General features: G+C 25.8%; 1 protein-coding gene across 1 annotated transcript in view; it reads left to right on the top strand.

The window, feature by feature from the left end:
- The window catches only part of LOC111618282 (neuroblastoma-amplified sequence-like), a 102219-nt gene that overhangs the window by 68449 nt on the left and 6927 nt on the right, over positions 1-26843 (top strand). The window contains exons 42-57 of the mRNA XM_023359778.1: positions 4001-4113; positions 4215-4294; positions 4401-4496; positions 4579-4700; positions 7076-7163; positions 10284-10358; positions 12294-12448; positions 12806-12935; positions 14536-14668; positions 17300-17376; positions 17699-17857; positions 17935-18131; positions 22939-23049; positions 23138-23385; positions 24489-24607; positions 24701-24799. Coding sequence (XP_023215546.1) covers positions 4001-4113; positions 4215-4294; positions 4401-4496; positions 4579-4700; positions 7076-7163; positions 10284-10358; positions 12294-12448; positions 12806-12935; positions 14536-14668; positions 17300-17376; positions 17699-17857; positions 17935-18131; positions 22939-23049; positions 23138-23385; positions 24489-24607; positions 24701-24799 — 2002 coding nt within the window. The remainder of the gene's footprint in view (positions 1-4000; positions 4114-4214; positions 4295-4400; positions 4497-4578; positions 4701-7075; positions 7164-10283; positions 10359-12293; positions 12449-12805; positions 12936-14535; positions 14669-17299; positions 17377-17698; positions 17858-17934; positions 18132-22938; positions 23050-23137; positions 23386-24488; positions 24608-24700; positions 24800-26843) is intronic.

The raw sequence follows: 26843 nt of genomic DNA, 5'->3' as shown, positions 1-26843 counted from the left end.
TACTACATGAAAATGAAAATTAATGAATACACTGTGTACAGTAATTTACCTGATAAGACAGACCTGAGAAAAATACTTTATGAGAGCTTTTATACTTTTATAAAGCTGTCTATAATGAAAATTAATTAACTAAGGATTTTTTTGCCCTGCCAGGGTGTGGCCGAGTTATCCGGAGTGCCGGGTTATCGAGAGCCGAGTTTTCGAGGTTCTACTGTATATGTGCTTACACTTAGTATAGTGTACAATATTTTATTTTGATGAAGACTCTTTCTGTACAAAGTTTTTTATATTGATTATATTTATGTAGTTAGTAATTTGTTAGATATGTCTTTTTTAGCATTTTCAGATTTCTGATGTATTATTTGTCTGTACTGACATTCAATATGTAAAATGATAGTCTTGAATCTATGTTTACTAAGAACTTTCTCACTTTTTGACCAAAATTTTCATCTCCATGTTTTATAGTATTAAAAAAATAGTAGTTTAGGTTATTTTTCACTTACATATTTCTCTAAATCTTCAAATAGCATATTTAAAGAAAGTTCTTGGTTATTTGACTACATTTCATTTTTTCCAAAATAAAAAAACAAATGTTTAAAACATATTTAGAACTTGTATCAGTAACAACCTAAAGTTTTATTTCTAAACTTGTAAGATTTATAAACTATGTACTGAATAAATTTGCTCATCTTCAGATATATTCCATTGTGAAATATAACAAAGCAAGTACATTTTTCTAAACTTGAAAAAGCAAAACAAATTTATTAATTTTTAGTTGGATTTTTCTAATTGACTTAACCTCAAATTTAATATATTTCAAAATCCATGTAAAACCTATTCCAACATACTTTCAAAAGAAAGTAGAGAAGTTGCAGCCAAAGTTCAAACGTTAAACTTGTACGGCAAGCAGAAGTACATGTTTGATGTTTGAACTCCAAGTAAAACAGGTTGCACCACATGTTCATGTCACACACTGACTTATGGGATATTGTTGAAAAATGGCGGAAATATTTAACAACAATGAATGTTACTAGCAAAGGTAAATAAACAAATTAAACTACTTTAAAGAATTTGTAGGATGTTTAATAACACTAAATAATTATTTTTAATTAGCATTGTGTCTCCTACTGTAAGATAGGACTACCTCATACTTTTGTTGAGAGAAGTAGTGGCTTATGTAAATCTGAAAGCAGCTTGGGAAACTATTTTTAGAAAATTTATAAACATATTACACTGTTGATGTTAGAAGATGCTGTGAAAGAACAAACCTACTCCTACAGAATTATAAGCTATTATGAACATAAATATATGTAAATTCTATAGGCACTTTACATCATTTGCAAAAAAATTGAATAATTAAATAATTTCTGGATTAAAATCATCTATTTCTTTACAATATTATTCATAAATGCTTGAATAATCATTATTTTAATAAAATATGTCATAATTTTAACCCCAAACACAAAAAAATTAAGAAGTTTAAATCGAACTTCTACTCACCATGCTAGACATAGCAAATGCTATTCTAGAATTGCCAGATGGCAGTGCTTGACGTTCGACATTCACGTTTTTGCGATGAAAATGTCTGCTGCAACCTATCTAGTAAATCTGAAAGAATAGACCACAAATAATTACTTCTAACTTTTTGCTACATTTTCTACTTATAATCAACAAAAATATATTATTATATCTTTCTTAGAGAATTTTTAGATATAATTTTACCATTGTGAGCCTACATTGATACAATTATTAAAAAAAAATTAAAAGATATAAAAAATGAGTTGGTAGAATTTGTTACAAAATTACTTTTATACAAAATCTTATTTGATATACTTGTGCTAAAATGGTTTTTATTTTCTGATTCATTAATATCTTCTTTATTATGATTCTATCAGAAACTAGTTATTTACTTTTATATTCAGAATTTTCATCTGATAAAATGCTTTTTTTAAAACTCTCTCAAACATTCAAGACTTTCTGAAATATAAGTTTTTATATTTCAAAATATCTAGAATATTCTTAAAATTTGGTTTCTATCAATCTCTACTTCTCAGAACAAAAAAAACTGTGGATTTCATCTTTATCTAAGACATTAGATGCTGCTGATCAAATTGATCTGTTTGGTGATTTTAGATAAATTGCTATCCAAAAATTTCACAGTATCAAAGAAATAGAAAAAAAAATTTAAATTTTGGTTTTAACTTTTATTATATACTTATATAATAAAATTAAATATTATTATATAAAAAGCCAAAAGATATCACATTTGTAAGACCAGAATGTAAAAAACTACAGCAAATTGAAAAAAACTGGTATAGCAGTTGCAGTGTTAATTAAATTAACAGGAATGAACTGCTTATTTATTATATGAATGTATTATTTCAATATGGACAAGTGAATTTGAAATTCATTATTTATTTTTGTTTTCTCATTGTATAGGTTATCTTGAGTGAAATAAAATTTAATTTAGGAATAGAAAATGGAACAGAAAGTTGTGCAGTTACTTTTAGTAAAGTAAGTTATAAATAATTCTGATTATCCTGAACATTTGAGATTAATTTTAGTATTGAATATATTTATATAATAATAATAAATTTTTTATATGTTTAATAAATAATAAACAGGCAGTTCTAAAACATATTACTTTTCTACAGCTAAATATTTTAAATAATAATACATTTTTATATAATTCTATCATTTGTTGTTTCCTAACTCTTGATAAGACTATCTTTAAAATTTTTTTACATTTTTATCAAAGATCATTTATTGCAAGTAAACAAACTCTCTTCCTAAATTAACTCTCTCTCTCTCTGCTTAACTTGACTGATTATAAAATAAAATCAACTAAATATATGTTTATATAATATACACAATATGTCCCAAATGACAATATTAGTAGTGGATACCTATTGTACATTTCTTATATTTTGCATTTTATGAATTTTACCTTAATGAATATTTTTGTCATATTTGAAATTTTTGAATACTAAATCAACAATGAAACAATATTTATTGTTATGGTGATGTTAAAATATATTCTATTTGGTTTATTTATTTGTGCCTAATGCCATGTCAGACAAAGGTCAAGACATAGCTACAGAAAAAGTTTTGTTCATGTGCTGTTTGTGTATGTCTCTATGTTTAAGAATTTCTTGACAATGTGACATGCATTTAATATGGCAGTCTCCTGTAGTGTAATAGCCCTAATGTTCTCAGACTTTTGTGTATGTATGTGGTATGATGCCTAAGCAAAGAAGGACTACTAGCATAATAAGTATGTTATAATAAATACTGTGTTATCCATTCTTCACAGATACACTTTATTTTATGGGTGAGCTCTGAGTTATTTATTTTTTTCAGTGTATCTATGTATATGTTGTGGGTGTTTAGTAAAGCTATGTTTATGTTGTACATGGTTTTGTTTTGTTTGTCAATGAATGTGATGTCTGGTCTGCTGTAATGAATAGTTTTGTTCATAGTTATGGCACAGTCATAGTATGTTTTGTGTGTGTTATTTTTTATGACTGTCTGAGGTGTGTGTATTTGTGTTTGTATGCAAACTTTTGTTGTATTATGTTTGCTATTTCATTATGTTGATATAAGTAGTCTGTGTTTAAAACAGATAACCAAGTGTTATATAGTCTTGTGCATGATATGACGTTTTTACAAGTGTTGTCTGTATTATATCTTTTAAGATTTGCTTTCTATAGTTTTTTGTATTTATGATTTGTCCATGAGTGACAATCATGAACCCTTTCATCTCTCCAAAGAGATCCATGAATCAGCCAGCGGTTTGATACAATTCTTTCAATGTTATCCTGGCTGAGATTATCATCATTATGAACTCATATCTCTTTACCCAAACTTATATCTTTAAAGCTAATAAATATTCAGTTAATTCTTCTATACATATAATATAATAATTTCAGAGAACTAGTTAAAAACTGACTGTCAAGTTTATTTTGTAACNAGTTTTCTAACATATTTTTTATTTTTGCAGGGAATGTCTTCATCTGATTGAAGATACACCACCTGTTATTGAAGAAGAACTTGATTTAATATCATCTCTACCATTACTACAAGAATTTTCTATAAACATATTACCACTTAAAGGTTTATAAAATAAAATAAATTTTGTATAACTTATTTACAAATTTTTAATCTATTAAATAATGTTTTATTTAAAATTAATACATAAACATTTTATTTGTCAGTTAGGCTATGCGAAAATCGCTTGGAATTCATTAAACAAGCTCTGAAAGCAAAGCCAAAAGCATACAAAAATTCACAAAAGGTGTCATTTATATTAATGAATCAAAAAAAATAAAAATATTTAAAAAAAATAAAAATATTATATTATAAAAGCAAATATATTCATTATGTTAATTTAATCATTTCAGTTATTACGACTGTCATATTTTCTTCGTGTCTGTGGTCAAGATAAACAGCAGAGAGAAGGAAAAGTATTATCTTTAATAGCTGAAGTTGCTTTTGAGGTTTATAATTTTCTTATAATATTCAAGTTGTAAAAATAAATTTTATTCTTTAGTTATTTATTCAGAAAAATGTATATTTTAGGCAAAAGATTACCAAGATTGTTATAATATTTGTCAGCAACTAATGACTGGTGGTCATGAAGAAGGTTGGTCAATATGTCAAAAAATGGGAAGCTGTAATGAATTTAAAAATATTGAAGCAAAGTATGTAACATTATCACAATATTTTTAGTCTATTATTTATATATCATTTTAATGCTGTAAATTTAGAATTTATATAAATCTTAATTATTCAAATTGTATTGGTTATTGAATTCATCAATATATGTTATATTAATACAGATTATCTATAATAGGTTATAGAATTCATAGCTTGATTTATGGCAAGTTTTCTAGAAATATTTTATAGAAACAAAAATAGGTAATTATAGAATTGAAGTATGTGTTATTTTGGGAAGAAATTTTTTAAGCAGACAATAATTTACATGTACAGTACATATAACTATTGGTCAGGAGAGAAGGAAAATTATTTTAATTAGCTAGTAATAGTTTAATTACAAATCTCATAATAAAGAAGTTATTTTTTAAAATTATATATTATATAATGTAATTAATATATGTATATATAGTTATAAAAAATAATGTTCTAATTAAGGAAAAGGCAGTTTAATTAGGTAAATTTAAAAATTAAAAATTGCAGCATAATTTTATAACACTTAAATTTAGCTTACTTCTTATAATCATATTAAAAATATATAGTTTTCTTACATAACAAATATTTTTATTTTCATAAAATTTAATGCAATCTTTTTTAATAAAATTTCTAAAACAGATTAAAATTTTAAATATATATATTTGTTTACAGTAATTAAAACATAATGTAAATCTTATATACTTCTGTGTAAAAAATTATTCCAATATTCTTTAATAATAAAATATTGATATATTAATGATATCCAATTACAAAAATATACCCTTAACATTTTATCTCAATATTCATTTAGCTATATTTTATTTCATGATAGATTTTTCAGTTTTAATCTCTGAAGGAATTAAGTTGTTTATTTTGTTTTTGTATGAAATTATATTGTACAAAACAAATATTGATAAAATTTTAAGCAGTGTTTCTCAAACTATGGGTCACATTAAAATTTTAATTGGTTGCAAAATGATACTACCTTCCACAGAAACACTTGTAATTCTCATATTACTGAAATATTCTGTAAGAACTATAAACAGTAGCTATATCTTTGTGAATTGCTTTTTGTCTTTACGTTACAATATGAAACTATGAGCACTAAGTTTTGGCTCTGTGGAGGACATATAGTTGGAGTAATCACACAGAAGTTGGTAGACACAAGTTTATTATTCCATCATCATAATAAACCTGTTTCTACTTACTTTTGTGTTATTGCTTTGATTACATAAATAGTGTTGATAAATCCTCCATAGAGCCAAAACTTAGTTAGTGCTCATAGTTTCATATAGTAGATGTATCTGTTAAGTATAAAAATTTTTTAACAACTGTTTTTTTTATAATTATTATTATTGTCATTTAGTAATAAAATTAAGATTATAGAATATATGTAGATGAAATTGATTTCTCTTTTCTATTTTGAATAACATCAAAATAAATATTTTATGTAAGGTCATAGTCATAAAGCCATTTGAGTTGCAGTGATTTTGAAAATATTTTTTTGATTTGTTTTTTGAAACCGTGTCCTGTTTTATATTTGTGGATTTGTGGAAAGAATTTGATGGAAAATTTGCCATGTGTCTTTGGAATAAAACACAATACTAGTGTTTACTACACCACAAATATTTTTTTGTTTATTCAAACTTGTAGGTTTATTGTCATTCATAATAAATTATAAAAAATAAATAACAAATGCATTTTGGCACAAATAGATCAATAAATAATTATTAAAGAATTATTTTTTGTGTATATACAAAATAGCATTGATAAAACCTTCTTACAGTCTGAAAAGTACATTTTAAAAAGAGGCTCATTAAGTTTATAAAAAAAACTTGTAGTATTTTGAAAATAAAATTGGCTTCTGAATAATTTAGAAACAGTCTGTTTTATTTATAGTCATCAGGCTTACATTTTTTAATAGTTAAATTTCAATAACAAATAACTTAAAAAAATTTAGTCAATAACAAAAACTGAATTTGATGAAAGTTATTTGTTACAGATTGAAATTGGCTTGAATCACTCTTAATAGAAATGTGATCAATGTTACATTTCACACGCAGAAGATATTATCAATAATGTATAATTTTATTTTGTTGTATAATATATGGTGATTTCAGTTTACCAGGTTTTTTAAAAATTTGATATTATAAACATTTTGGTTGCAGAATCATTACAAACAAATATTGTACATTGGTCATACAAGCAAAAAGTTTGAGAAATGTTGATTTATACTATTTAATTTTATTTTATGAAATTTTTTAAGCTTCTTTATTTTTTTTTATTAGCTTTATAGTTTTAATTTATATATTTGATAAAGATTATAAAAGTGATTATTTACAATGTAAACTATAATGTTTAATCAGAAACTATTTTTTATCAATAGATGCAAATTATTGTCATTTGCAATTTCTCATTGTTCACCTGATTTATTAGTGTCATTGTTACAAATAAGAGGGCATCTAGAGCTTCAAGTAAGTTAAATTTTGAGTAAAATTTTTATACATTATTATATAGAAAATTCTGTAGATAAAAGTTTTATTAAATTTTTATAAATAATAATAATGTTAATAAAAATATTAATTGTAATTGGTGATTGTTTAATCATCTACACCACCAATTACAATTTGCTATTTTAAACTGTTTTTGCCAGTCATTTTGCCAGTTGTCATAAACATTTTGTAAAACTAATATAGAATTTTTCATGAAAGTATTATCATGTATTATAAATTTTAGTTTAAATATAAACCAGTAAACAAGTTGCTCAATTTTCCTGGCAACATTTAAAATTTTGGTGATGCCATCTGTTATCATATTTTATTTAAAAAATTTATATTTTTAACTATTACAAAATGGCAAAAACCTTAATTTTGATGGTAGGGATGAGTTTTATAAAAAAATTTTAAATGCTAATAACGAGTAAAGTCATTAAGTTGATCCTACTGGAGATACACATTATCCCCATTATCTCCCCACCCCTCAACCTTTAATTACCAAAATTTAATATCATCAATCCCCCTAATACACAAACCTCCCTGAAAAATTTCAGAAATTTTTGACAAAACGTACAGGAGCTATTAAGCTTTAAACAGAGTGAACAAAATCATGCTCCACCCACCCACCCACACACAAACAACTATACACATACATGAACACACACTAACATCCACCATACATACAGAAATTATCCCCAAATTTTTTTACATTTCTCGACATTTCAAGATGTCCTAAGTCCAAAAATGTAAAAATCTTGAGTGCCCTTTTTTTGACCCATTACCATATTTTCCTCTGTTATATATAACAGCCAGGAAAGTAATAATGATAATATAACTTAAAAAGTATAAGCACTTAAAATTAAAATTTTATTATTATATGTGCTTACACTTAGTATAGTGTACAATATTTTATTTTGATGAAGACTCTTTCTGTACAAAGTTTTTTATATTGATTATATTTATGTAGTTAGTAATTTGTTAGATATGTCTTTTTTAGCATTTTCAGATTTCTGATGTATTATTTGTCTGTACTGACATTCAATATGTAAAATGATAGTCTTGAATCTATGTTTACTAAGAACTTTCTCACTTTTTGACCAAAATTTTCATCTCCATGTTTTATACTATTAAAAAAATAGTAGTTTAGGTTATTTTTCATTTACATATTTCTCTAAATCTTCAAATAGCATATTTAAAGAAAGTTCTTGGTTATTTGACTACATTTCATTTTTTCCAAAATAAAAAAACAAATGTTTAAAACATATTTAGAACTTGTATCAGTAACAACCTAAAGTTTTATTTCTAAACTTGTAAGATTTATAAACTATGTACTGAATAAATTTGCTCATCTTCAGATATATTCCATTGTGAAATATAACAAAGCAAGTACATTTTTCTAAACTTGAAAAAGCAAAACAAATTTATTAATTTTTAGTTGGATTTTTCTAATTGACTTAACCTCAAATTTAATATATTTCAAAATCCATGTAAAACCTATTCCAACATACTTTCAAAAGAAAGTAGAGAAGTTGCAGCCAAAGTTCAAACGTTAAACTTGTATGGCAAGCAGAAGTACATGTTTGATGTTTGAACTCCAAGTAAAACAGGTTGCACCACATGTTTATGTCACACACTGACTTATGGGATATTGTTGAAAAATGGCGGAAATATTTAACAACAATGAATGTTACTAGCAAAGGTAAATAAACAAATTAAACTACTTTAAAGAATTTGTAGGATGTTTAATAACACTAAATAATTATTTTTAATTAGCATTGTGTCTCCTACCGTAAGATAGGACTACCTCATACTTTTGTTGAGAGAAGTAGTGGCTTATGTAAATCTGAAAGCAGCTTGGAAAACTATTTTTAGAAAATTTATAAACATATTACACTGTTGATGTTAGAAGATGCTGTGAAAGAACAAACCTACTCCTACAGAATTATAAGCTATTATGAACATAAATATATGTAAATTCTATAGGCACTTTACATCATTTGCAAAAAAATTGAATAATTAAATAATTTCTGGATTAAAATCATCTATTTCTTTACAATATTATTCATAAATGCTTGAATAATCATTATTTTAATAAAATATGTCATAATTTTAACCCCAAACACAAAAAAATTAAGAAGTTTAAATCGAACTTCTACTCACCATGCTAGACATAGCAAATGCTATTCTAGAATTGCCAGATGGCAGTGCTTGACGTTCGACATTCACGTTTTTGCGATGAAAATGTCTGCTGCAACCTATCTAGTAAATCTGAAAGAATAGACCACAAATAATTACTTCTAACTTTTTGCTACATTTTCTACTTATAATCAACAAAAATATATTATTATATCTTTCTTAGAGAATTTTTAGATATAATTTTACCATTGTGAGCCTACATTGATACAATTATTAAAAAAAAATTAAAAGATATAAAAAATGAGTTGGTAGAATTTGTTACAAAATTACTTTTATACAAAATCTTATTTGATATACTTGTGCTAAAATGGTTTTTATTTTCTGATTCATTAATATCTTCTTTATTATGATTCTATCAGAAACTAGTTATTTACTTTTATATTCAGAATTTTCATCTGATAAAATGCTTTTTTTAAAACTCTCTCAAACATTCAAGACTTTCTGAAATATAAGTTTTTATATTTCAAAATATCTAGAATATTCTTAAAATTTGGTTTCTATCAATCTCTACTTCTCAGAACAAAAAAAACTGTGGATTTCATCTTTATCTAAGACATTAGATGCTGCTGATCAAATTGATCTGTTTGGTGATTTTAGATAAATTGCTATCCAAAAATTTCACAGTATCAAAGAAATAGAAAAAAAAATTTAAATTTTGGTTTTAACTTTTATTATATACTTATATAATAAAATTAAATATTATTATATAAAAAGCCAAAAGATATCACATTTGTAAGACCAGAATGTAAAAAACTACAGCAAATTGAAAAAAACTGGTATAGCAGTTGCAGTGTTAATTAAATTAACAGGAATGAACTGCTTATTTATTATATGAATGTATTATTTCAATATGGACAAGTGAATTTGAAATTCATTATTTATTTTTGTTTTCTCATTGTATAGGTTATCTTGAGTGAAATAAAATTTAATTTAGGAATAGAAAATGGAACAGAAAGTTGTGCAGTTACTTTTAGTAAAGTAAGTTATAAATAATTCTGATTATCCTGAACATTTGAGATTAATTTTAGTATTGAATATATTTATATAATAATAATAAATTTTTTATATGTTTAATAAATAATAAACAGGCAGTTCTAAAACATATTACTTTTCTACAGCTAAATATTTTAAATAATAATACATTTTTATATAATTCTATCATTTGTTGTTTCCTAACTCTTGATAAGACTATCTTTAAAATTTTTTTACATTTTTATCAAAGATCATTTATTGCAAGTAAACAAACTCTCTTCCTAAATTAACTCTCTCTCTCTCTGCTTAACTTGACTGATTATAAAATAAAATCAACTAAATATATGTTTATATAATATACACAATATGTCCCAAATGACAATATTAGTAGTGGATACCTATTGTACATTTCTTATATTTTGCATTTTATGAATTTTACCTTAATGAATATTTTTGTCATATTTGAAATTTTTGAATACTAAATCAACAATGAAACAATATTTATTGTTATGGTGATGTTAAAATATATTCTATTTGGTTTATTTATTTGTGCCTAATGCCATGTCAGACAAAGGTCAAGACATAGCTACAGAAAAAGTTTTGTTCATGTGCTGTTTGTGTATGTCTCTATGTTTAAGAATTTCTTGACAATGTGACATGCATTTAATATGGCAGTCTCCGTAGTGTAATAGCCCTAATGTTCTCAGACTTTTGTGTATGTGGTATGATGCCTAAGCAAAGAAGGACTACTAGCATAATAAGTATGTTATAATAAATACTGTGTTATCCATTCTTCACAGATACACTTTATTTTATGGGTGAGCTCTGAGTTATTTATTTTTTTCAGTGTATCTATGTATATGTTGTGGGTGTTTAGTAAAGCTATGTTTATGTTGTACATGGTTTTGTTTTGTTTGTCAATGAATGTGATGTCTGGTCTGCTGTAATGAATAGTTTTGTTCATAGTTATGGCACAGTCATAGTATGTTTTGTGTGTGTTATTTTTTATGACTGTCTGAGGTGTGTGTATTTGTGTTTGTATGCAAACTTTTGTTGTATTATGTTTGCTATTTCATTATGTTGATATAAGTAGTCTGTGTTTAAAACAGATAACCAAGTGTTATATAGTCTTGTGCATGATATGACGTTTTTACAAGTGTTGTCTGTATTATATCTTTTAAGATTTGCTTTCTATAGTTTTTTGTATTTATGATTTGTCCATGAGTGACAATCATGAACCCTTTCATCTCTCCAAAGAGATCCATGAATCAGCCAGCGGTTTGATACAATTCTTTCAATGTTATCCTGGCTGAGATTATCATCATTATGAACTCATATCTCTTTACCCAAACTTATATCTTTAAAGCTAATAAATATTCAGTTAATTCTTCTATACATATAATATAATAATTTCAGAGAACTAGTTAAAAACTGACTGTCAAGTTTATTTTGTAACTCATTGGTTTTTCTATTGCTATAAATATAAAATGAATTTTAATGATTAAAATAATTATACTTTTAAAATATTTCTCCTTATTTATCCACAATGGCATAATTTTCTACTATTTTGCTAACAGAATTGAAACTGAAGATAATGTCATTACCATTTTACTCTATTTGCTTCTTTTTTAAATTGTTTGTATGAATCTATTCTATATTAAATTAAGTGAATAAATATTCATTTAAAATTTAAAATACTAATAAATAATTTTCAAGTTTAGAAGATGGCAGTAAAATAAATTTAAGAGCTAAGCAATCAGCTCTCCAATCCGTTTCACATTAGATATTATCAATATTTAAATTATTTTCTGTTTACTTTTTTTGAGTTTATTTTAGCATTTATTATTTTTAATACTTATTCTATAATTATAATTACATCTACAATGAATGAATTGTCATAAATTCCTGATTATTCAAGAAATATCAATTTACACATATCAGGAAGAAGAGAGAAAAAAAGTTTCTGATGAAGATACCTATAAAAACTTGTGGAACAAAGGAGAAGAAACATTAAAAGCTTTACATTCTACAACACAAATTACAAAGGATGTTTTAACAGCCTTTGGAAGCAAAAAATTTTGGACAGATGTAATAAGGTAAATACTATGAATTTTGAACATGTACAGTAACGTGTACAATTCTCATACATGTACATGGAAAAGTATAATAATAAATAAATAAATAAATAAATTTATTTATTTATTATTATTATATTTTTCCATTGTTTGATGGATTATGGAATATTCACCAATTATTATTCTCATATATGTATCTTGAGATTGACAATACTTAGAATATACAATATAAAAATTTTTCATCTATTAAAACCTTTTTGAATTTAATAAATATGGATTTGAAGCATGCTTATGCTTTTGTTATATTTTAATCCTTTCTTTTCTCTCATTAATTATAAACATATACATAATATAATTATATTGTATTATTTAATATAGCTGGATTCCATCATTGGGTACATCTTCTGATGATTATTCACAAGAAAATATATCTAATAACAATAATTTAATGAAACAAGGAGTTGATGCTTTTTATATATCTGATTTTCAAAACATTCATATTAATAAGGTTAGTAAAATGTATTTTTATTTATAAATAAATGTAGATACCATGTGTTTATTTCACATTTTAGCTAATACTTTAATTACATTTATGCTATTTTAAATACTTTATAAATTTATAAGTTCTATTTTTATTATAATTAATTAAAATATGTTAAAAGTTTAATATAAAAAAATAAACAAAAAAATTAAATATGTAAACAGATCTTTACAAAATAAATAGATTTATCTGAGAAAAAATATATGATTGAGGAAAGAATAAAATTCAGTTTCAACAAATATATTATTTAAATTTTTTCAAAATATGCATGTTAAGCTATTATTTAAGATTATTTTTTTATTTTGCTATTTGTTAAATATCTTATTATTATACTGTACTAAAATGAAAAATCTGATGTATTATTAAATAAAATCAGGAGTTACATCAGTGACTCCCTACCAAGTAAAATAGTCACCAACTGACTATATATATACAGGAATCAGAGTTTCTTATTTTCAGGATCAATTTCTCCATCCTCAAACACCTGATGTAATTATGAATCTCTTGTTTGAGAGAAAATTGTTTTCTTAGGTAGTGTGCAAAATTTCAAGATTTTCTATAAAGCTGTTGCCAAAATTTAAGCAATTGAAAAGTGCAAAAAATAATCAAAAAAGCTGTAGTTTCTTTTCCTCCTCATCCTCCTTTTTATTCATCCGGCACTGCAGACACTTGTGAAAAAACTACTGGGTCTAGAAAGTTCAAATTTTAAACTTAAGTCTTTCTCATTATTAGTGAGGTGTTCATGAAACTTTCTGGTTGATGATCAAAGTTCACAGAGGTCTCTCATAAAGCTAATTCAATTTTACTGCTTAATTTTATGCTTATAAAGATAAAATTGCATGGAAACAAATGAGTTTTATTCAAAATGTTACTCATGATTACAAAAGCTGAAATTTATGCCAATTAAAACTTTTTATAGCAATTTTTCTAAGTGGCACAGCATATTGAAAGCATCAATTGGTGGCATGTTGGTTGGCAACATGTTCACTCTGCGGTCAGTGCTCAGTGACCGATCTTATGTCTTGAGATGATAATACAATTATTAAAAAAAAAAACAATTGATATCCAAACAAAAACATCTGAGGTGTAAAAAATTTTGCAAAGTAAAAACTTATGACAATTTAGACAAAATTTTTCTTAGGAGTTTCTCTTTGGTAAAGATGTGCTTGGATGTGGTACCCACAAGATTTTTTATCAGTATTTACCTTAAATTTTGCCTTTAGGCATCAAGTTTATCTTTTTCAAAGAAAAACTCTTAATGACCATTGTCTAAATTGTCATAAGGTTTTACTTGGTAAAATTTTTTTTACATATGATGTTTTTGTTTGGATTAACTACATTACATTAAATAAAACATTTATTAAAAAAATCTATAATGCAGTATTTTTAGCAGCATTAATCAATCAATCAACAATCAATTTTTTCATTTGAATGAAAAAATGACATCTAATAAATTCTTCAATATATATTTTTATATCATTAAATACTATTAATAAAAATATATATTGTACATTTATTAAAAATTAAAATACATTTACTGAAATAGTTAGTTTTACTTTTGATATAGTTTGATCCTGATTATACAAGATATGCTAGACAAGATCTTCCACAGAAAGTTACCATAGCAAAAAATGTGTTGAGAGCAATATTATTAAAAGATACTTTAGAAGAACCAGAGATTCCACATTTAAATTCAGAAGGTAAAATATAATAATAATAATGTTTAAAATAATTTTATTTAAAATAACAACATTAGTATTATACTAACTAGTATACTGTATTAACGCACTTTTAAGTCCAGCAAGATTAAGTTTATTTAAAGCAAATGTTTTCAGCCATTTTTAATGGTTATCTTTAGGTTACAATATAACAACAAAATTCTTCACTGAATGGAACAAAACTATAGAATATAAGTTCCAGATTCAAGCTATATTTAAATCTTTAGAAGATTACAAAATAAATTATGCTTTTGGAAAACGTAACATTGTTATAAACATGTTAATGATCATATCCCCAAAATTGCCTGACAGACATTGGCTTACCAAAAATTAACATATCCAAAAGAAGAGATAAAATACAACCATAGAATTAAAGAATAATAAAATGAAATTATTTATTTATTTATTATTTATAGAAATTATTTATTGTAACCCCTTCATTATATTTTATAACAATTTCCAAGCTAACAAGAGAGTTCCTATTTCTTTATGATTTGATTCTTTATGATTCTTATTGATTTGTCTTTAAGAGACAACTTAGAAATCTTCATTTCTTCTAATGGTCTCAGGAAGCATACATTATGTGTTGGTCTGATGAGCTTAGCCCAGGCATGGTCAACATACAGCCCACAATCAATCTTTCATTATTAGTTAATCAAGTCTGAATAGCTCAATGAAAAATTCTGATGCCTAAAAGAAAAGGTCAACAACTCACCTGTGCATTTAGAGTTAACCCTCCATTACAAATCTCGTAAGTACAACATAGAATATTGATAAAGCATGATAATGTGAAAAATGTATCTGTAATCTCTATCTACAATTTAGTCTCTACGGGGTGACATCACAATGAGATCTCACACCACATCAAAATCTTCCTAGGGCAGCCTCTGGTTCGGCCCGTGGAAAAAGTTTTTTTCCAATTCGGCCTGGGGGCAAAAACTGTTGACCACCCCTGGCTTAACCTCTTTCATATTTACTTCTGACTGTTTTAAAGCATAAGCAACTAATGCTGTGACAGACTGTTACTTCCTTAATATATAGATTCATGCTTCTTGAGTCTAGTATAGTTACAGTGACCATATTTTTTGGGGGAAAATAAAGGACATATCGAAGAAAATCAAAAAATACCTTATAAAATTCATAAGTTTATAACATTTATTACGAAAATAGTAGTATACAACAATGCATACATTAAAATTTTAAACAATCTGAATTATTACACATACACACATTGTAAAAATTTAAATATTAATTTTGATGCTTTTCAGTAGAATTAATTTTTTTTATAGCGCCGTTTCACGCTTCAAAGTCATAAAATTCCATACAGTTCATTTGAAAGTTGTATTTGACAGAAATACGTGCTTCTAATGTGCTTACTTTTAAATGGGTTTTTTCATTCGTCCGCATATTATTCAGCAATGAAAATATTCGTTCAACGGGGGCATTAGATCCAGGAAGACAAAAAAAAATTCTACGATTTTACAAACGTTTTTAAAAACAATTTCTTCTGCTGTAAAATGTTCAAAAATTTCAATCCATCTTTGATGGCAGGGTTGGTTATTCTGTCACCATTCGTCGATCTTTTCGTTTGTGACATATTTTTTTACACATGAAACCATCAAATAATTCACCGTCGAGTATATTTACGGACCAATGATTCGAAATAAAGATATAGTTTTCCTCTACCTTCGCCCACAAAGGGATTTCACATAATGTGACCCATTTAACACCTCTATTTCAATAAAAAACATGTCCCAATCATTTAGATAATCTATGCACGTTTGATAAAATGTGTACACAACATCATTGAATTTTTTGGCTTGTATATTTTCTGATTTTTCTAATGCTAAGACCACTTTTCTAATAACAATAGGAAGAAACCTCTCATTTTTTCTTTCAATTAACTTTAGCTTTAATTAACAAGTGTATCATCCACCAACTAGAGAGTTAAAAAAAACTATCGCAAAAATTCCCATAAGAGTGTCATCCCCTGGTACTGTCAGTGGGCCGTTTGGTTGGCGGACACACTGCACTACTGCGCTCTATGTAGCAATGCAACACTGATCGTGATGGCGTACACAAAACTAACTTGTTCAATATATTATTAAAATTTTTTTTTTAAAACTTTGCGTCAACTTTACAAAATAAAGGACAAAATGCCTATTTTAGGAAATAAATAAAGTTAAAGGACAGAGCAGTGAAATAAAGGACTGTCCTCTTAAATAAAGGACATATGGTCACTGTAAGTATAGTGGCTGCAATTTACTCTTGAATCTATGATCTAAAACAGGTATATGGTGTACTTCCAATACTTACAGGGAGCATTGTGTTCTGCATTTTTTTGTCATTTCTGGGGAGTTTGACATTTTTCAAAAATGCAATTTTTTGTATAACATTCTAAAGGTTTAAATATAGTTTGAATTTAAACTTATGTTCTATGGTTTTGTTCCATTCAGTTAAGAATTTTGTTGTTCTATTATAGCCTGAAGATGGTCATTAAAAACGACAAAAACATTTGCTTTAAATAAAGTTAATCTTGCTGGACTTAAAGGTTTAATGAATATATGTTAATAACATTTCTTTAAATCTTTAAATTTTTTTACTTATTTTCAGTGTTAATTGACCTTGCTCAAATGATGATTTCTGAAGACTTATATTTCAGCTTTTCTCTATTATTGGCACTTGTAAAGGTATTATTTTAATTTTCAATCTGTTAATTACTTATTTTTAAATATTAAGCAAAAATTATTTTTTAAAAATAGTGAATTCTAAATATAAAGATAAGTAATTATCATTTAACCATTAACAATAATAAAATCTGTACTTCTGATTGTACTCACAATAACTGTCAATGCTTAGGATTATTAATATTGACTTGTTAATAGCTTATTGCTAATTTTTAAATAATTGATTATTTGAAAATAATAAGTAGTAATTTTGTTTTTTTAGACATAAAATTTTTTTATTTTTGCATTTTTATTAAATATGCTTTGATTTTAAAAAACTATATAGGAAGAAGAGTCAGAAAGATTTTTTAGCAAATTACCCAATACTGCAGTAGTACTACAGACTGCTTTATATTATTATGCTCTCAGATTGTATGTCCTCCTTTACCCTAAGGATATATTGATTAATGTATATTTTTGTGATCCAACTGAAATTATTAATCAAGTATGCTTAGAATTTTAATTTATCAAATTTTTTTATTTAATTTATAAATTTTGTTCTGATTTAAATCATAATTTTAGGTGATTGCATACATTACTAAGAGAAAAGATCTGATGCCAGAAGCCACAAAACTCTCAAAATTAATTCAGAAATATGATAATATGCTTTTTGATTTTATTCAAGCTGAAGTACTGCATGGATTAGGAGGAGGAGTTGATATTACAAGATTTACAACCGATAACATTTATAAGAAAGAAACCATTTTAGGATTAGCAATGTATTGTATTTTCAGTTTTTAATTATTTATAAATAGTTATGTGATATTTTAGATATTAATCAGGGAATTATTAATGTTTTAGAAGAATTATAAATATTTAGTTAGACTTTTATTCAAATATATATTACAATATTTTCACTGAATAAGTAATTTAATAAAATGTTTTAAATAAGTAGCAACAACAAAAATCAATTTGTGGAAATAATGCTGTTTTATGTAGATAAAAATGATAATTAAGAAAATGCTGACTGTATGAAATAAGTTATATGCATTAATATAATGGACAGAACAATTTAGAATAAGAATGAAAGAGAGAAAACTTTAAAAATAAGATAGCATTTAAAAGAAATTTGTTGTAATTGAAAGAATTATAAAATTATAGTTTTGAATAAGTGTGCCAAGTATCCTAATCAAAATTTTAATTTTTAATAAAAGATTGGATTATAAACTTAGAAGAATATTTTGTAAGCTTCTTAAATAAATAATTTCAATAAATTTTGTAGAAATTTAAGGATATAAAATGACCATTGTAGAAGGATATAAAGTGACCATTTCATATATTTTACTACTAATAATTATATATTGATATGTTTTTATACTCATAAATTTGTCTCCTAGTTGCAGGGTAAAATTTTTGATATTGTTATATGTCAGATATATGTTATTTTCATATTAGCATTTCCAATACCAATCAAGCATATATTTTTGCAATACTAATAAGCGTATATATATAATCATAGTATGTTTAGGGTGAGTGGAAAGTAACTAGGCAATTGCAATAATTTTTGTAATAATAATGCAATCATAGTAAAATATAGTTGTACATATACATCAATTAATTGAAATTTATAATTCCCACATCAATCAAAGGGCCTTGGTTCATGTAGAGGGTAGTATGACAGAGGAAATCCAAATATTGAGGGGAGTAAGACAAGACTGCATTCTCTCACCATTGCTCTTCAACTTATACTCAGAGGACATAATCCACGAGGCCCTTGAAGATTACAACAATGGAGTAATAGTCAATGGTGTTCCAATTAACAATCTAAGATATGCAGATGATACTGTATTATTAGCCTCCAGTTTAGATGAACTGCAAGTGTTAATGAATATGATTGCGTCCAAGAGTCTTGGCTATGGATTGCAATTGAATATCAAAAAAACAAAGTGGATAGTGATAAGCAAAAACCAGTACAACCAAAGCCAAGGCACACTTGTAATTGGAATGCTGTTATCAATAAAGTGACAAGTTACAAATATCTGGGCTGTTGCATTACCAAAAATTGGGACAATGCAAAAGAAATTAAATGCAGAATTGAGCAAGCAAGATGCGCTTTCATAAAATTACAGAGGGTCTTTACCACAAGAGATATGCAAATACAGCTTTGATTGTGACTGCTTAGATGCTATGTTTTTAGTGTTCTATTGTATGGTGTGGAGACTTGGACACTAATGGAAACAATGTGTAGTAAGCTTGAGGCTTTCGAAATGTGGACATACAGGAGAATGCCAAGAAAACCAACAAAGAAATATTAAGACTAGTGAACAAGCAAACAGAAATAATAGACACTATCAAGAAGAGGAAACTGGAATATTTCGGCCACATTATGAGAAATGAAAAATATCATCTCTTACAAATAATAATTCAAGGTAAAGTTGAAGGTAAACGTGGCCCAGGCAGAAGAAGAACATTCTGGCTCAAAAATTTATGACATTGGTTTGGGCTTAGTATTGGATCACTATTCAAAGCAGCTGACGACAAAGTCATAATTATGCAACTGGTTGCCAACGTTCTTGGAGGACAAGGCACAAAAAGAAGAAGACATCAATGGTATGCACAGTGATCAAGAGAGGCTGTATGTACAGTGGCAGAAAAGATGGCTGACAACTTGTCTGTTCAGGAGCAAGCATAGATTGGCCCACACTATAAGATGTGGAAATCACTGGTTGCTATGCAATGATGTTGGCATATGGTAAGGCATAATATCATGCTACAATCCCACCAGAAACAATCAAGAATTGTCATTCAAAGCTAATGACCACAGGTTTGTTTGAAGACACACAGAGAAGTTAGTAGATGGGTGATGGTAACTACATTGAATTTTAAAGTATGCATCTGTATTTCCATTTAATACAGTGGTTCCCAATGGGATCAGTACTGCCCACTGGTGGGTGTTGAGGAGATATAAGAGGATTTTTTTCGTCCAAGGTAAATATAGAGGCGTTGAGGACCAATTGCCGCCCCCTGGGCAATACTCACAAGAATGCGCTGAAAAGTTTGATCAATGCTAAAAATCATCGAATGCATGTTTCAACAAATAGTTCTAAATGTCTTTTAAGCAAGATCAGTCCATATTAAAAGTAGATATTGGTACATTATAACTTGTTCCTAATACCTTTTTGACTAGTACATGAACAAGTTGCAGCATGTGTGTGTATGTTCCAGCTCGATCAACAAAGCTTATATTTACAAGTTTTGATGGGTTCATTAAGCAATAATATAATACAGAGACGAATCGTCAAAATGTCTAAGAGTGTGAAGACTGACTAATTTTTTGAAGACTAACGAGTTTTCTTTACAGTTTAATGAATCTACTTTACCAAACAATGAGTCTTTACTTCTTGCATACATTCATTTCATAAAACATGAAAAATTTGTCAATAACTATTATTTGCAAAAAAAATTTAGAAACAGAGACTAAACGATATTTGACATATTGGAACACTATTTTAAAGAAAAAGGTATTTCTCTGGATAATACAGTAGAGCCTCGAAAACTCGGCCTAATGTGGACCAAAGGGTGGCTGAGTTTGTGAAAATGCCGGGTTATCGGGAATGGGGTTAAAAAAGGATAAGTATGCGTGTTTCCTCAGAAAATAGTGTACTGTACTTGTATGTATTGTTTGCTTGAGAATACAACAGAGAATAAACTGCCCAAATACCCTTAAACAAAGGAAAAGTACGTCCTTTATGAAGGCATAGAGCCTTTACTATGTGAAAATGAAATTTAATGAATACACTGTGTATAGTAATTTACCTGATAAGACAGACCTCAGAAAAATACTTTATGAGAGCTTTTATACTTTCATAAAGCTGTCTATAATGAAAATTAATTAACTAAGGATTTTTTTTGCCCTGCCAGAGTGTGGCCGAGTTATCCGGAGTGCCAGGTTATCGAGAGCCAAGTTTTCGAGGTTCTACTGTATCATGTCCATTGCTACTGATGATTCTCCAGCAATGGTTGGATGATGGCACAAGTTGATTTCATATTTGAAAAAGGCACTACCAAATGTAGTAGCTGTGCATTGTGTAATTCACAGACAACATTTGGTTGCAAAAAACCTTAGTGATTGCCTTCATTGCTCACTACAGTATGTAATTACAACAGTTAACAAGATCAGAAGCAATGCTCTCATTGAAGGATTGTTTTGAAAACTTTGTGATGAAAATAACAAAGATTTCAATTGTTTACTATTGCACACACAAGTTCGTTGGCTATCAAAGGCTACCTGTCTAAAAAGATTTTATGACCTCTTTGACTCAATTATAATGTTTTTTGAAAACAAAGATGATTCATTAAAAGAGAATTTATTGAAATTTAAGAACGATTTAGCTTATTTAACTGATTTATATAATACATTTAATGAAATGAATCTACAACTGCAAGGAGATAATTTAAATTTGATCAAAGCAAAGGCAACTATTTCTGCATTTGTGTCAAAACTTGCCTTGTACAAACAAAATTTGGGTCAAAGACAATTCTATCAGTTTCTGAATCTTTCCTCTGTGGAAACAAATGATGATGGCATTTTGGCATTTTGCCAGCATTTGGAAGCACTTAAAGAAGATTTTACAAATAGATTTCAGGATGTCCTTAACATGACCATTCCAGATTTGATTCAAGAACATTTCTCAAACCTACAAACAGCAGAATTATCATTGCAGGAGGAGTTGATAGAATTGTCAACAAATGAAGAGTTAAAATTGAAACTAAAAAATGGATATCAAGAATTTTGGCTTCAAAAGCAAATTCCAGTATTTTATCCAGCTTTATGGGCTGCATCAAAGAAGTTTTTCATTGCATTTCCATCATCATATTTAGTCAAAAGAGGATTTAGCATAGTCAGCAATTTACTAATAAAGAAAAGAAACAGATCGTCAATAGTAAAATGTGGCAATTTAAGATTGCTGATGACAAATATGGCACCAAATATTGAAAAACTAGTGTCATTACTCTCAAGCTCAGCCCTCTCACAATAATAATATATTAATTTTTTTAATAATATATGTTTGATTTGTTAATGAAACTTTGAGCAATACACCAATATTGTTAATATTTTTTCATAAAGTAATTTTAAAAATCTGTATTTGTTTTTCAATATATAATATAGTATATTTCATCTAAGATGGGTGCCATCAAATCGCTGTTTGAAAAAGTGTACTATGACCTGAAAAAGTTGGAAAACTATGAAACTATTGATTTCAAGAATGGGAATGGTGTGTTTTTTTTTTCTTTCTGAAAAGGGGGCAGTAGGCCAAAAAAGGTTGGGAACCTATGATTCAGTAAGATATATGTTAAATAATTTTAATCATCATTGCATTAGATTTATAGAAATTATAATAATTTCTCAATGCCTAGTTACTTTCTACCCATCTTTTATTATATATTTTATTTTTTTAAATAGGTATATTTGCAAAAGATCTTTATTTGGACTGACACTTCAATTCTGTTATAGTTTTTGTTAAATGAAAATTTTTAAAGTAACTTCATAAAGAAAAATTTAAAATAATTAAATAATTTTTTTAGGACTGCTGATGATTCTGTACTGAATGTGTCAATTTCTCTTGCTCGTCACTATAATATTCCAATCTGGGATGTATATATGGCAAACATAGAATTTATGTTTCTTGAAGAAAGGTACATTATTGAATTAATTATTTAAAAATTTTTCATTTTCTTATATTTGTCTCATACTAATAATCTACTTATACTTGCTTTCAAATAGTTTATCTGTTGATGATATCAAAGTCAAAATAGAGCATTTTGATATGATGGAGGAATTATTATTGAAACCAATACTGTTTAAAGAGAAACTTCAATCAAACATTTATCCTAGTATTAATGGAAAAGATTTTACAATGTTAATTTTTTATTATACATTATTGGAAAAGTGTGGAAATGATAAAGATTTTACAGGAATCAAGCCAGACATTCATTTAGAGATGTTAGAAATATTAGAAGAAATAAATCCAGGTATGTAATAATTTTGAACATATTAATGTTTTGGAACTAATATAATATATGTATGTATTGTAATATATAGCAGAGTCCTGTACTATACAACACAGGGAATATGTTTCACATTACAGAAAATTATGTTATTCAGATTTGCATTATCAGATGATTTTTTGCAATTTTAAACTTAGGACTAGAAGTTGAAAAAGAAAATGTACACATATGGATGACAAAATTAAAATTTTGTATGAGTACTAGTCATTTTTTTCATTGGGTTATATGAATTTGCATTATATGGGAGCATGTTATACAGGAGTTTACTGTTTTACAATATTACCATACACTATTAATGAAAAATCAAACAGTATAATGTAATATTTAAATATTCATATAATTATATAATTTTATAACTATAATTTAATCGTAAAAACTTTTAGAAATTTTAATTAATTTAACTAATTATTGAAACCACGAATAATATTATTCTTAATAAATAAAATAATCATTCAAATTAATGTTTTTGAAATGTAATATATAAAAATTTATTTTTAATATTGAAAATATGTTATATAGTTATGTCTTATAAATTTTAATTTGGTAATTCATTTAATTTCTTGAAGCTAATTAGAGAGGTTATTTTAAAAAGCATTTTAAAATAAATTAGAAATGTTTAATTATGCATTATTTGTATTGTAAAATATCTTTTGAATTAAAAATATTTGCTTTAATTATTTATTTGTTATTAATGCTAAATAAAATATAATATCTATAGTAAGAAATAAATGCATTTTTATTATTTTTCATTCAAGAATAATCAGCTTATTTACCAGTACCAAAAGAATAAATGCGTTTTATCATGTTTACTAACTATTATCAGGTTACAAACTAATCAGACAGTTTAAACTAGAAGGCAATTTAAACAATTCCGGTTTTAAAATACATTATGTAATTTATTTTATTTTAAAATTAGTTAGAGAAATAAATGTTCATTCTTTTAATAAGTTCATCACTGGTAAATAAATTGATTATTCCTGAATATTTATAATTACCAGTTTATTACTTATTGTTATTTTTTTATGTCTATAAACAACTTATATATAAAAATATTTAAATTATTATAGATTTAGATTATAAAATGCTTATCAAACCAAATAGAGATGTACTTTCCATTCTCTATCCTGTTCTTAATGAAAATAATATTGAAATATTTACCAAACTAGCAACAAATTTAATTGACCAGGTGAATTATTTTTTACACTTTCTTAATGAATTTAAATATGTCTTATAAAATTGATTCTTAAATATAATTGTTGTTTATTTTAATTTACTATAGAATGGAGAAATGGTCAAACCTAGTTCTGTTTTATGTATCTGGACACAAAAGTATTTTTTTGAAGGTGATTCAGACAAGAATTTACAACCAAAAACATTTGTGAGTTTGTTGTAATAAACATTTTTTAAAAAAATTTATTTAATTAAATTTAGAATATAATTTTTGAACAGAAATATCAAAATCATGCAACTGTATAATAAAATTTTAATTTATTAACTTAATTATTTTGTTAAAATTTTATTTTTTTATATCATTCAAGAAAATTTTACTTTGAAAACATGATTGAAAATTCTGTTTTGGGGTACAGTTGCTCAATCCAAGTATAAGTACATAAATACTCTGTTATTTCTTTTGTATAGAGAAAGTTCAATGCAAGAACTTAATACAAAATAAATTGCCAAAAAATTAAAAACTTTTTAAGAATGAATTTCTTATTTTCAGGATGAATTATTCAGGAATGAATAGAACTGTAAATAGTTGAATATAAATATGTTTTTCATAATTACACAATGTCAAGTTGCAAAATATATCAATATATATCAAATTAATTTATTTTACTTTTAATTTATATATTTATATTATGCTAATGTTATATTCTTATGAAATGTTTGTTACATTCTTATTTGAATTTAATTATATATGTACGTGTTATGTTCTCAGTGACTAGAGGTGTATTCTGAGTTTTTGTAAATATTTTTTGGGCAAAAATATTTACAAAAAATATAAATAATTTATTTTATCTAAAACTGTAACTGACATACATACGCAGATATGTATTATTATAATTACAGTTTAAAATTTTAATGAACTGTATAACAATAATGAAATTTTTTTACATTTTATTTATTTTTTGTAATATGAAATAATTATATGAATAATTGTTATTTAATGAGCATTTTAGAAAATCATACTAGAAAAATATTTTTGTAGCTTATCAAAAAGTTGTTTATATACTATATGATGATAAACAGATTTATGTAAAATGATGATAAGATTGTAATGTAAATTAACTATTTAATTGCATCATATCATCATTACAGTACTAAATTTCTATCAATATTATAATAAACTGTTGACTGTTTTAGATTTCTGTAGTTTCTCTGATCAGTTTATAAATTTGAATTTCACAAATATATTTAATACTACTTTAAAAATGATAATACTTTTTTTATAGATGATTTAAAATCTAATATATGTTAGTTTTGAAAATATTTCAGAAGAATAACTTGCTCCTGTTGATCCTAGCTTAAATGCTTACTAGTTTTATGTATGCAATCATTAACACTTTCATAAAGCTATATGAGCTATTTTCTGCAGCAATCCAGATTTTTTAAAAAGAAATTCTATAGTATTATTTTTCTATTATTAATACTTATTAATGGGATAATGTTTGATTTTTTTTAATGATTAATATAAATATAATTAATTAGGAAGCAATGTTGATTTTATTTAAGTGTATTTTTGTAATTGTTTTGTAATAAATTTATATAGAATAATATAAATGGAATTTCTGTATAGCAAATAATTAAACCACATCTGGCATAATAATAATAATATTATTTTTTGAAATTGTTGTTGTTACTATTATTATGCTATTTGATGAAAATAGTTTATTTTAATTTTTTACATTCAAGTGTGATTAGTTATGAATTGATAAAAATTGATTTTGGTTTTTTAAAATGAGATAAATTTATTTAGTCTATAAAAAGGTGATATCTTCTTTATGTTGAACTATTGCTGATATATTATTAGCTGTTATGAAAATTTTACAGTTAAATGTCTTTGTTTATAAAATATTTTTACAATGTAAATTCTTTCTAACATGGCCATGAGATTTGAATTTACTTTATTAAGAGAATTGAATCTCTTAATAAAGGATTATTAAAAGATTTGAAGTAAATTCAAATCTCATTTAAATGAAAATCTGTTGTTAAAAAATATTTTTATTATGATAATTTTGTAAATAATCTAATTATTAAACCAACTGTTGTATAACTTGAGTTTATTCTTATAATTATGCTATTACTAACTGAACCAAATTATAGTATTTTGAAAAATTTTTTGACATACTAATTAATGTTTAAATGTGAAATTGTAGAATCACCCACTGTTCTGACATAATTAATTAGGACATTATTTTTAA

Source organism: Centruroides sculpturatus, unplaced genomic scaffold (assembly GCF_000671375.1).
Source record: "Centruroides sculpturatus isolate CEXI.00-Female unplaced genomic scaffold, Cexi_2.0 scaffold83, whole genome shotgun sequence".
NCBI classification, from domain to species: Eukaryota; Metazoa; Arthropoda; class Arachnida; order Scorpiones; family Buthidae; genus Centruroides; species Centruroides sculpturatus.
The sequence above is the reverse complement of the archived record's forward strand: the minus strand, read 5'-3'. Positions and strand labels throughout refer to the sequence as shown.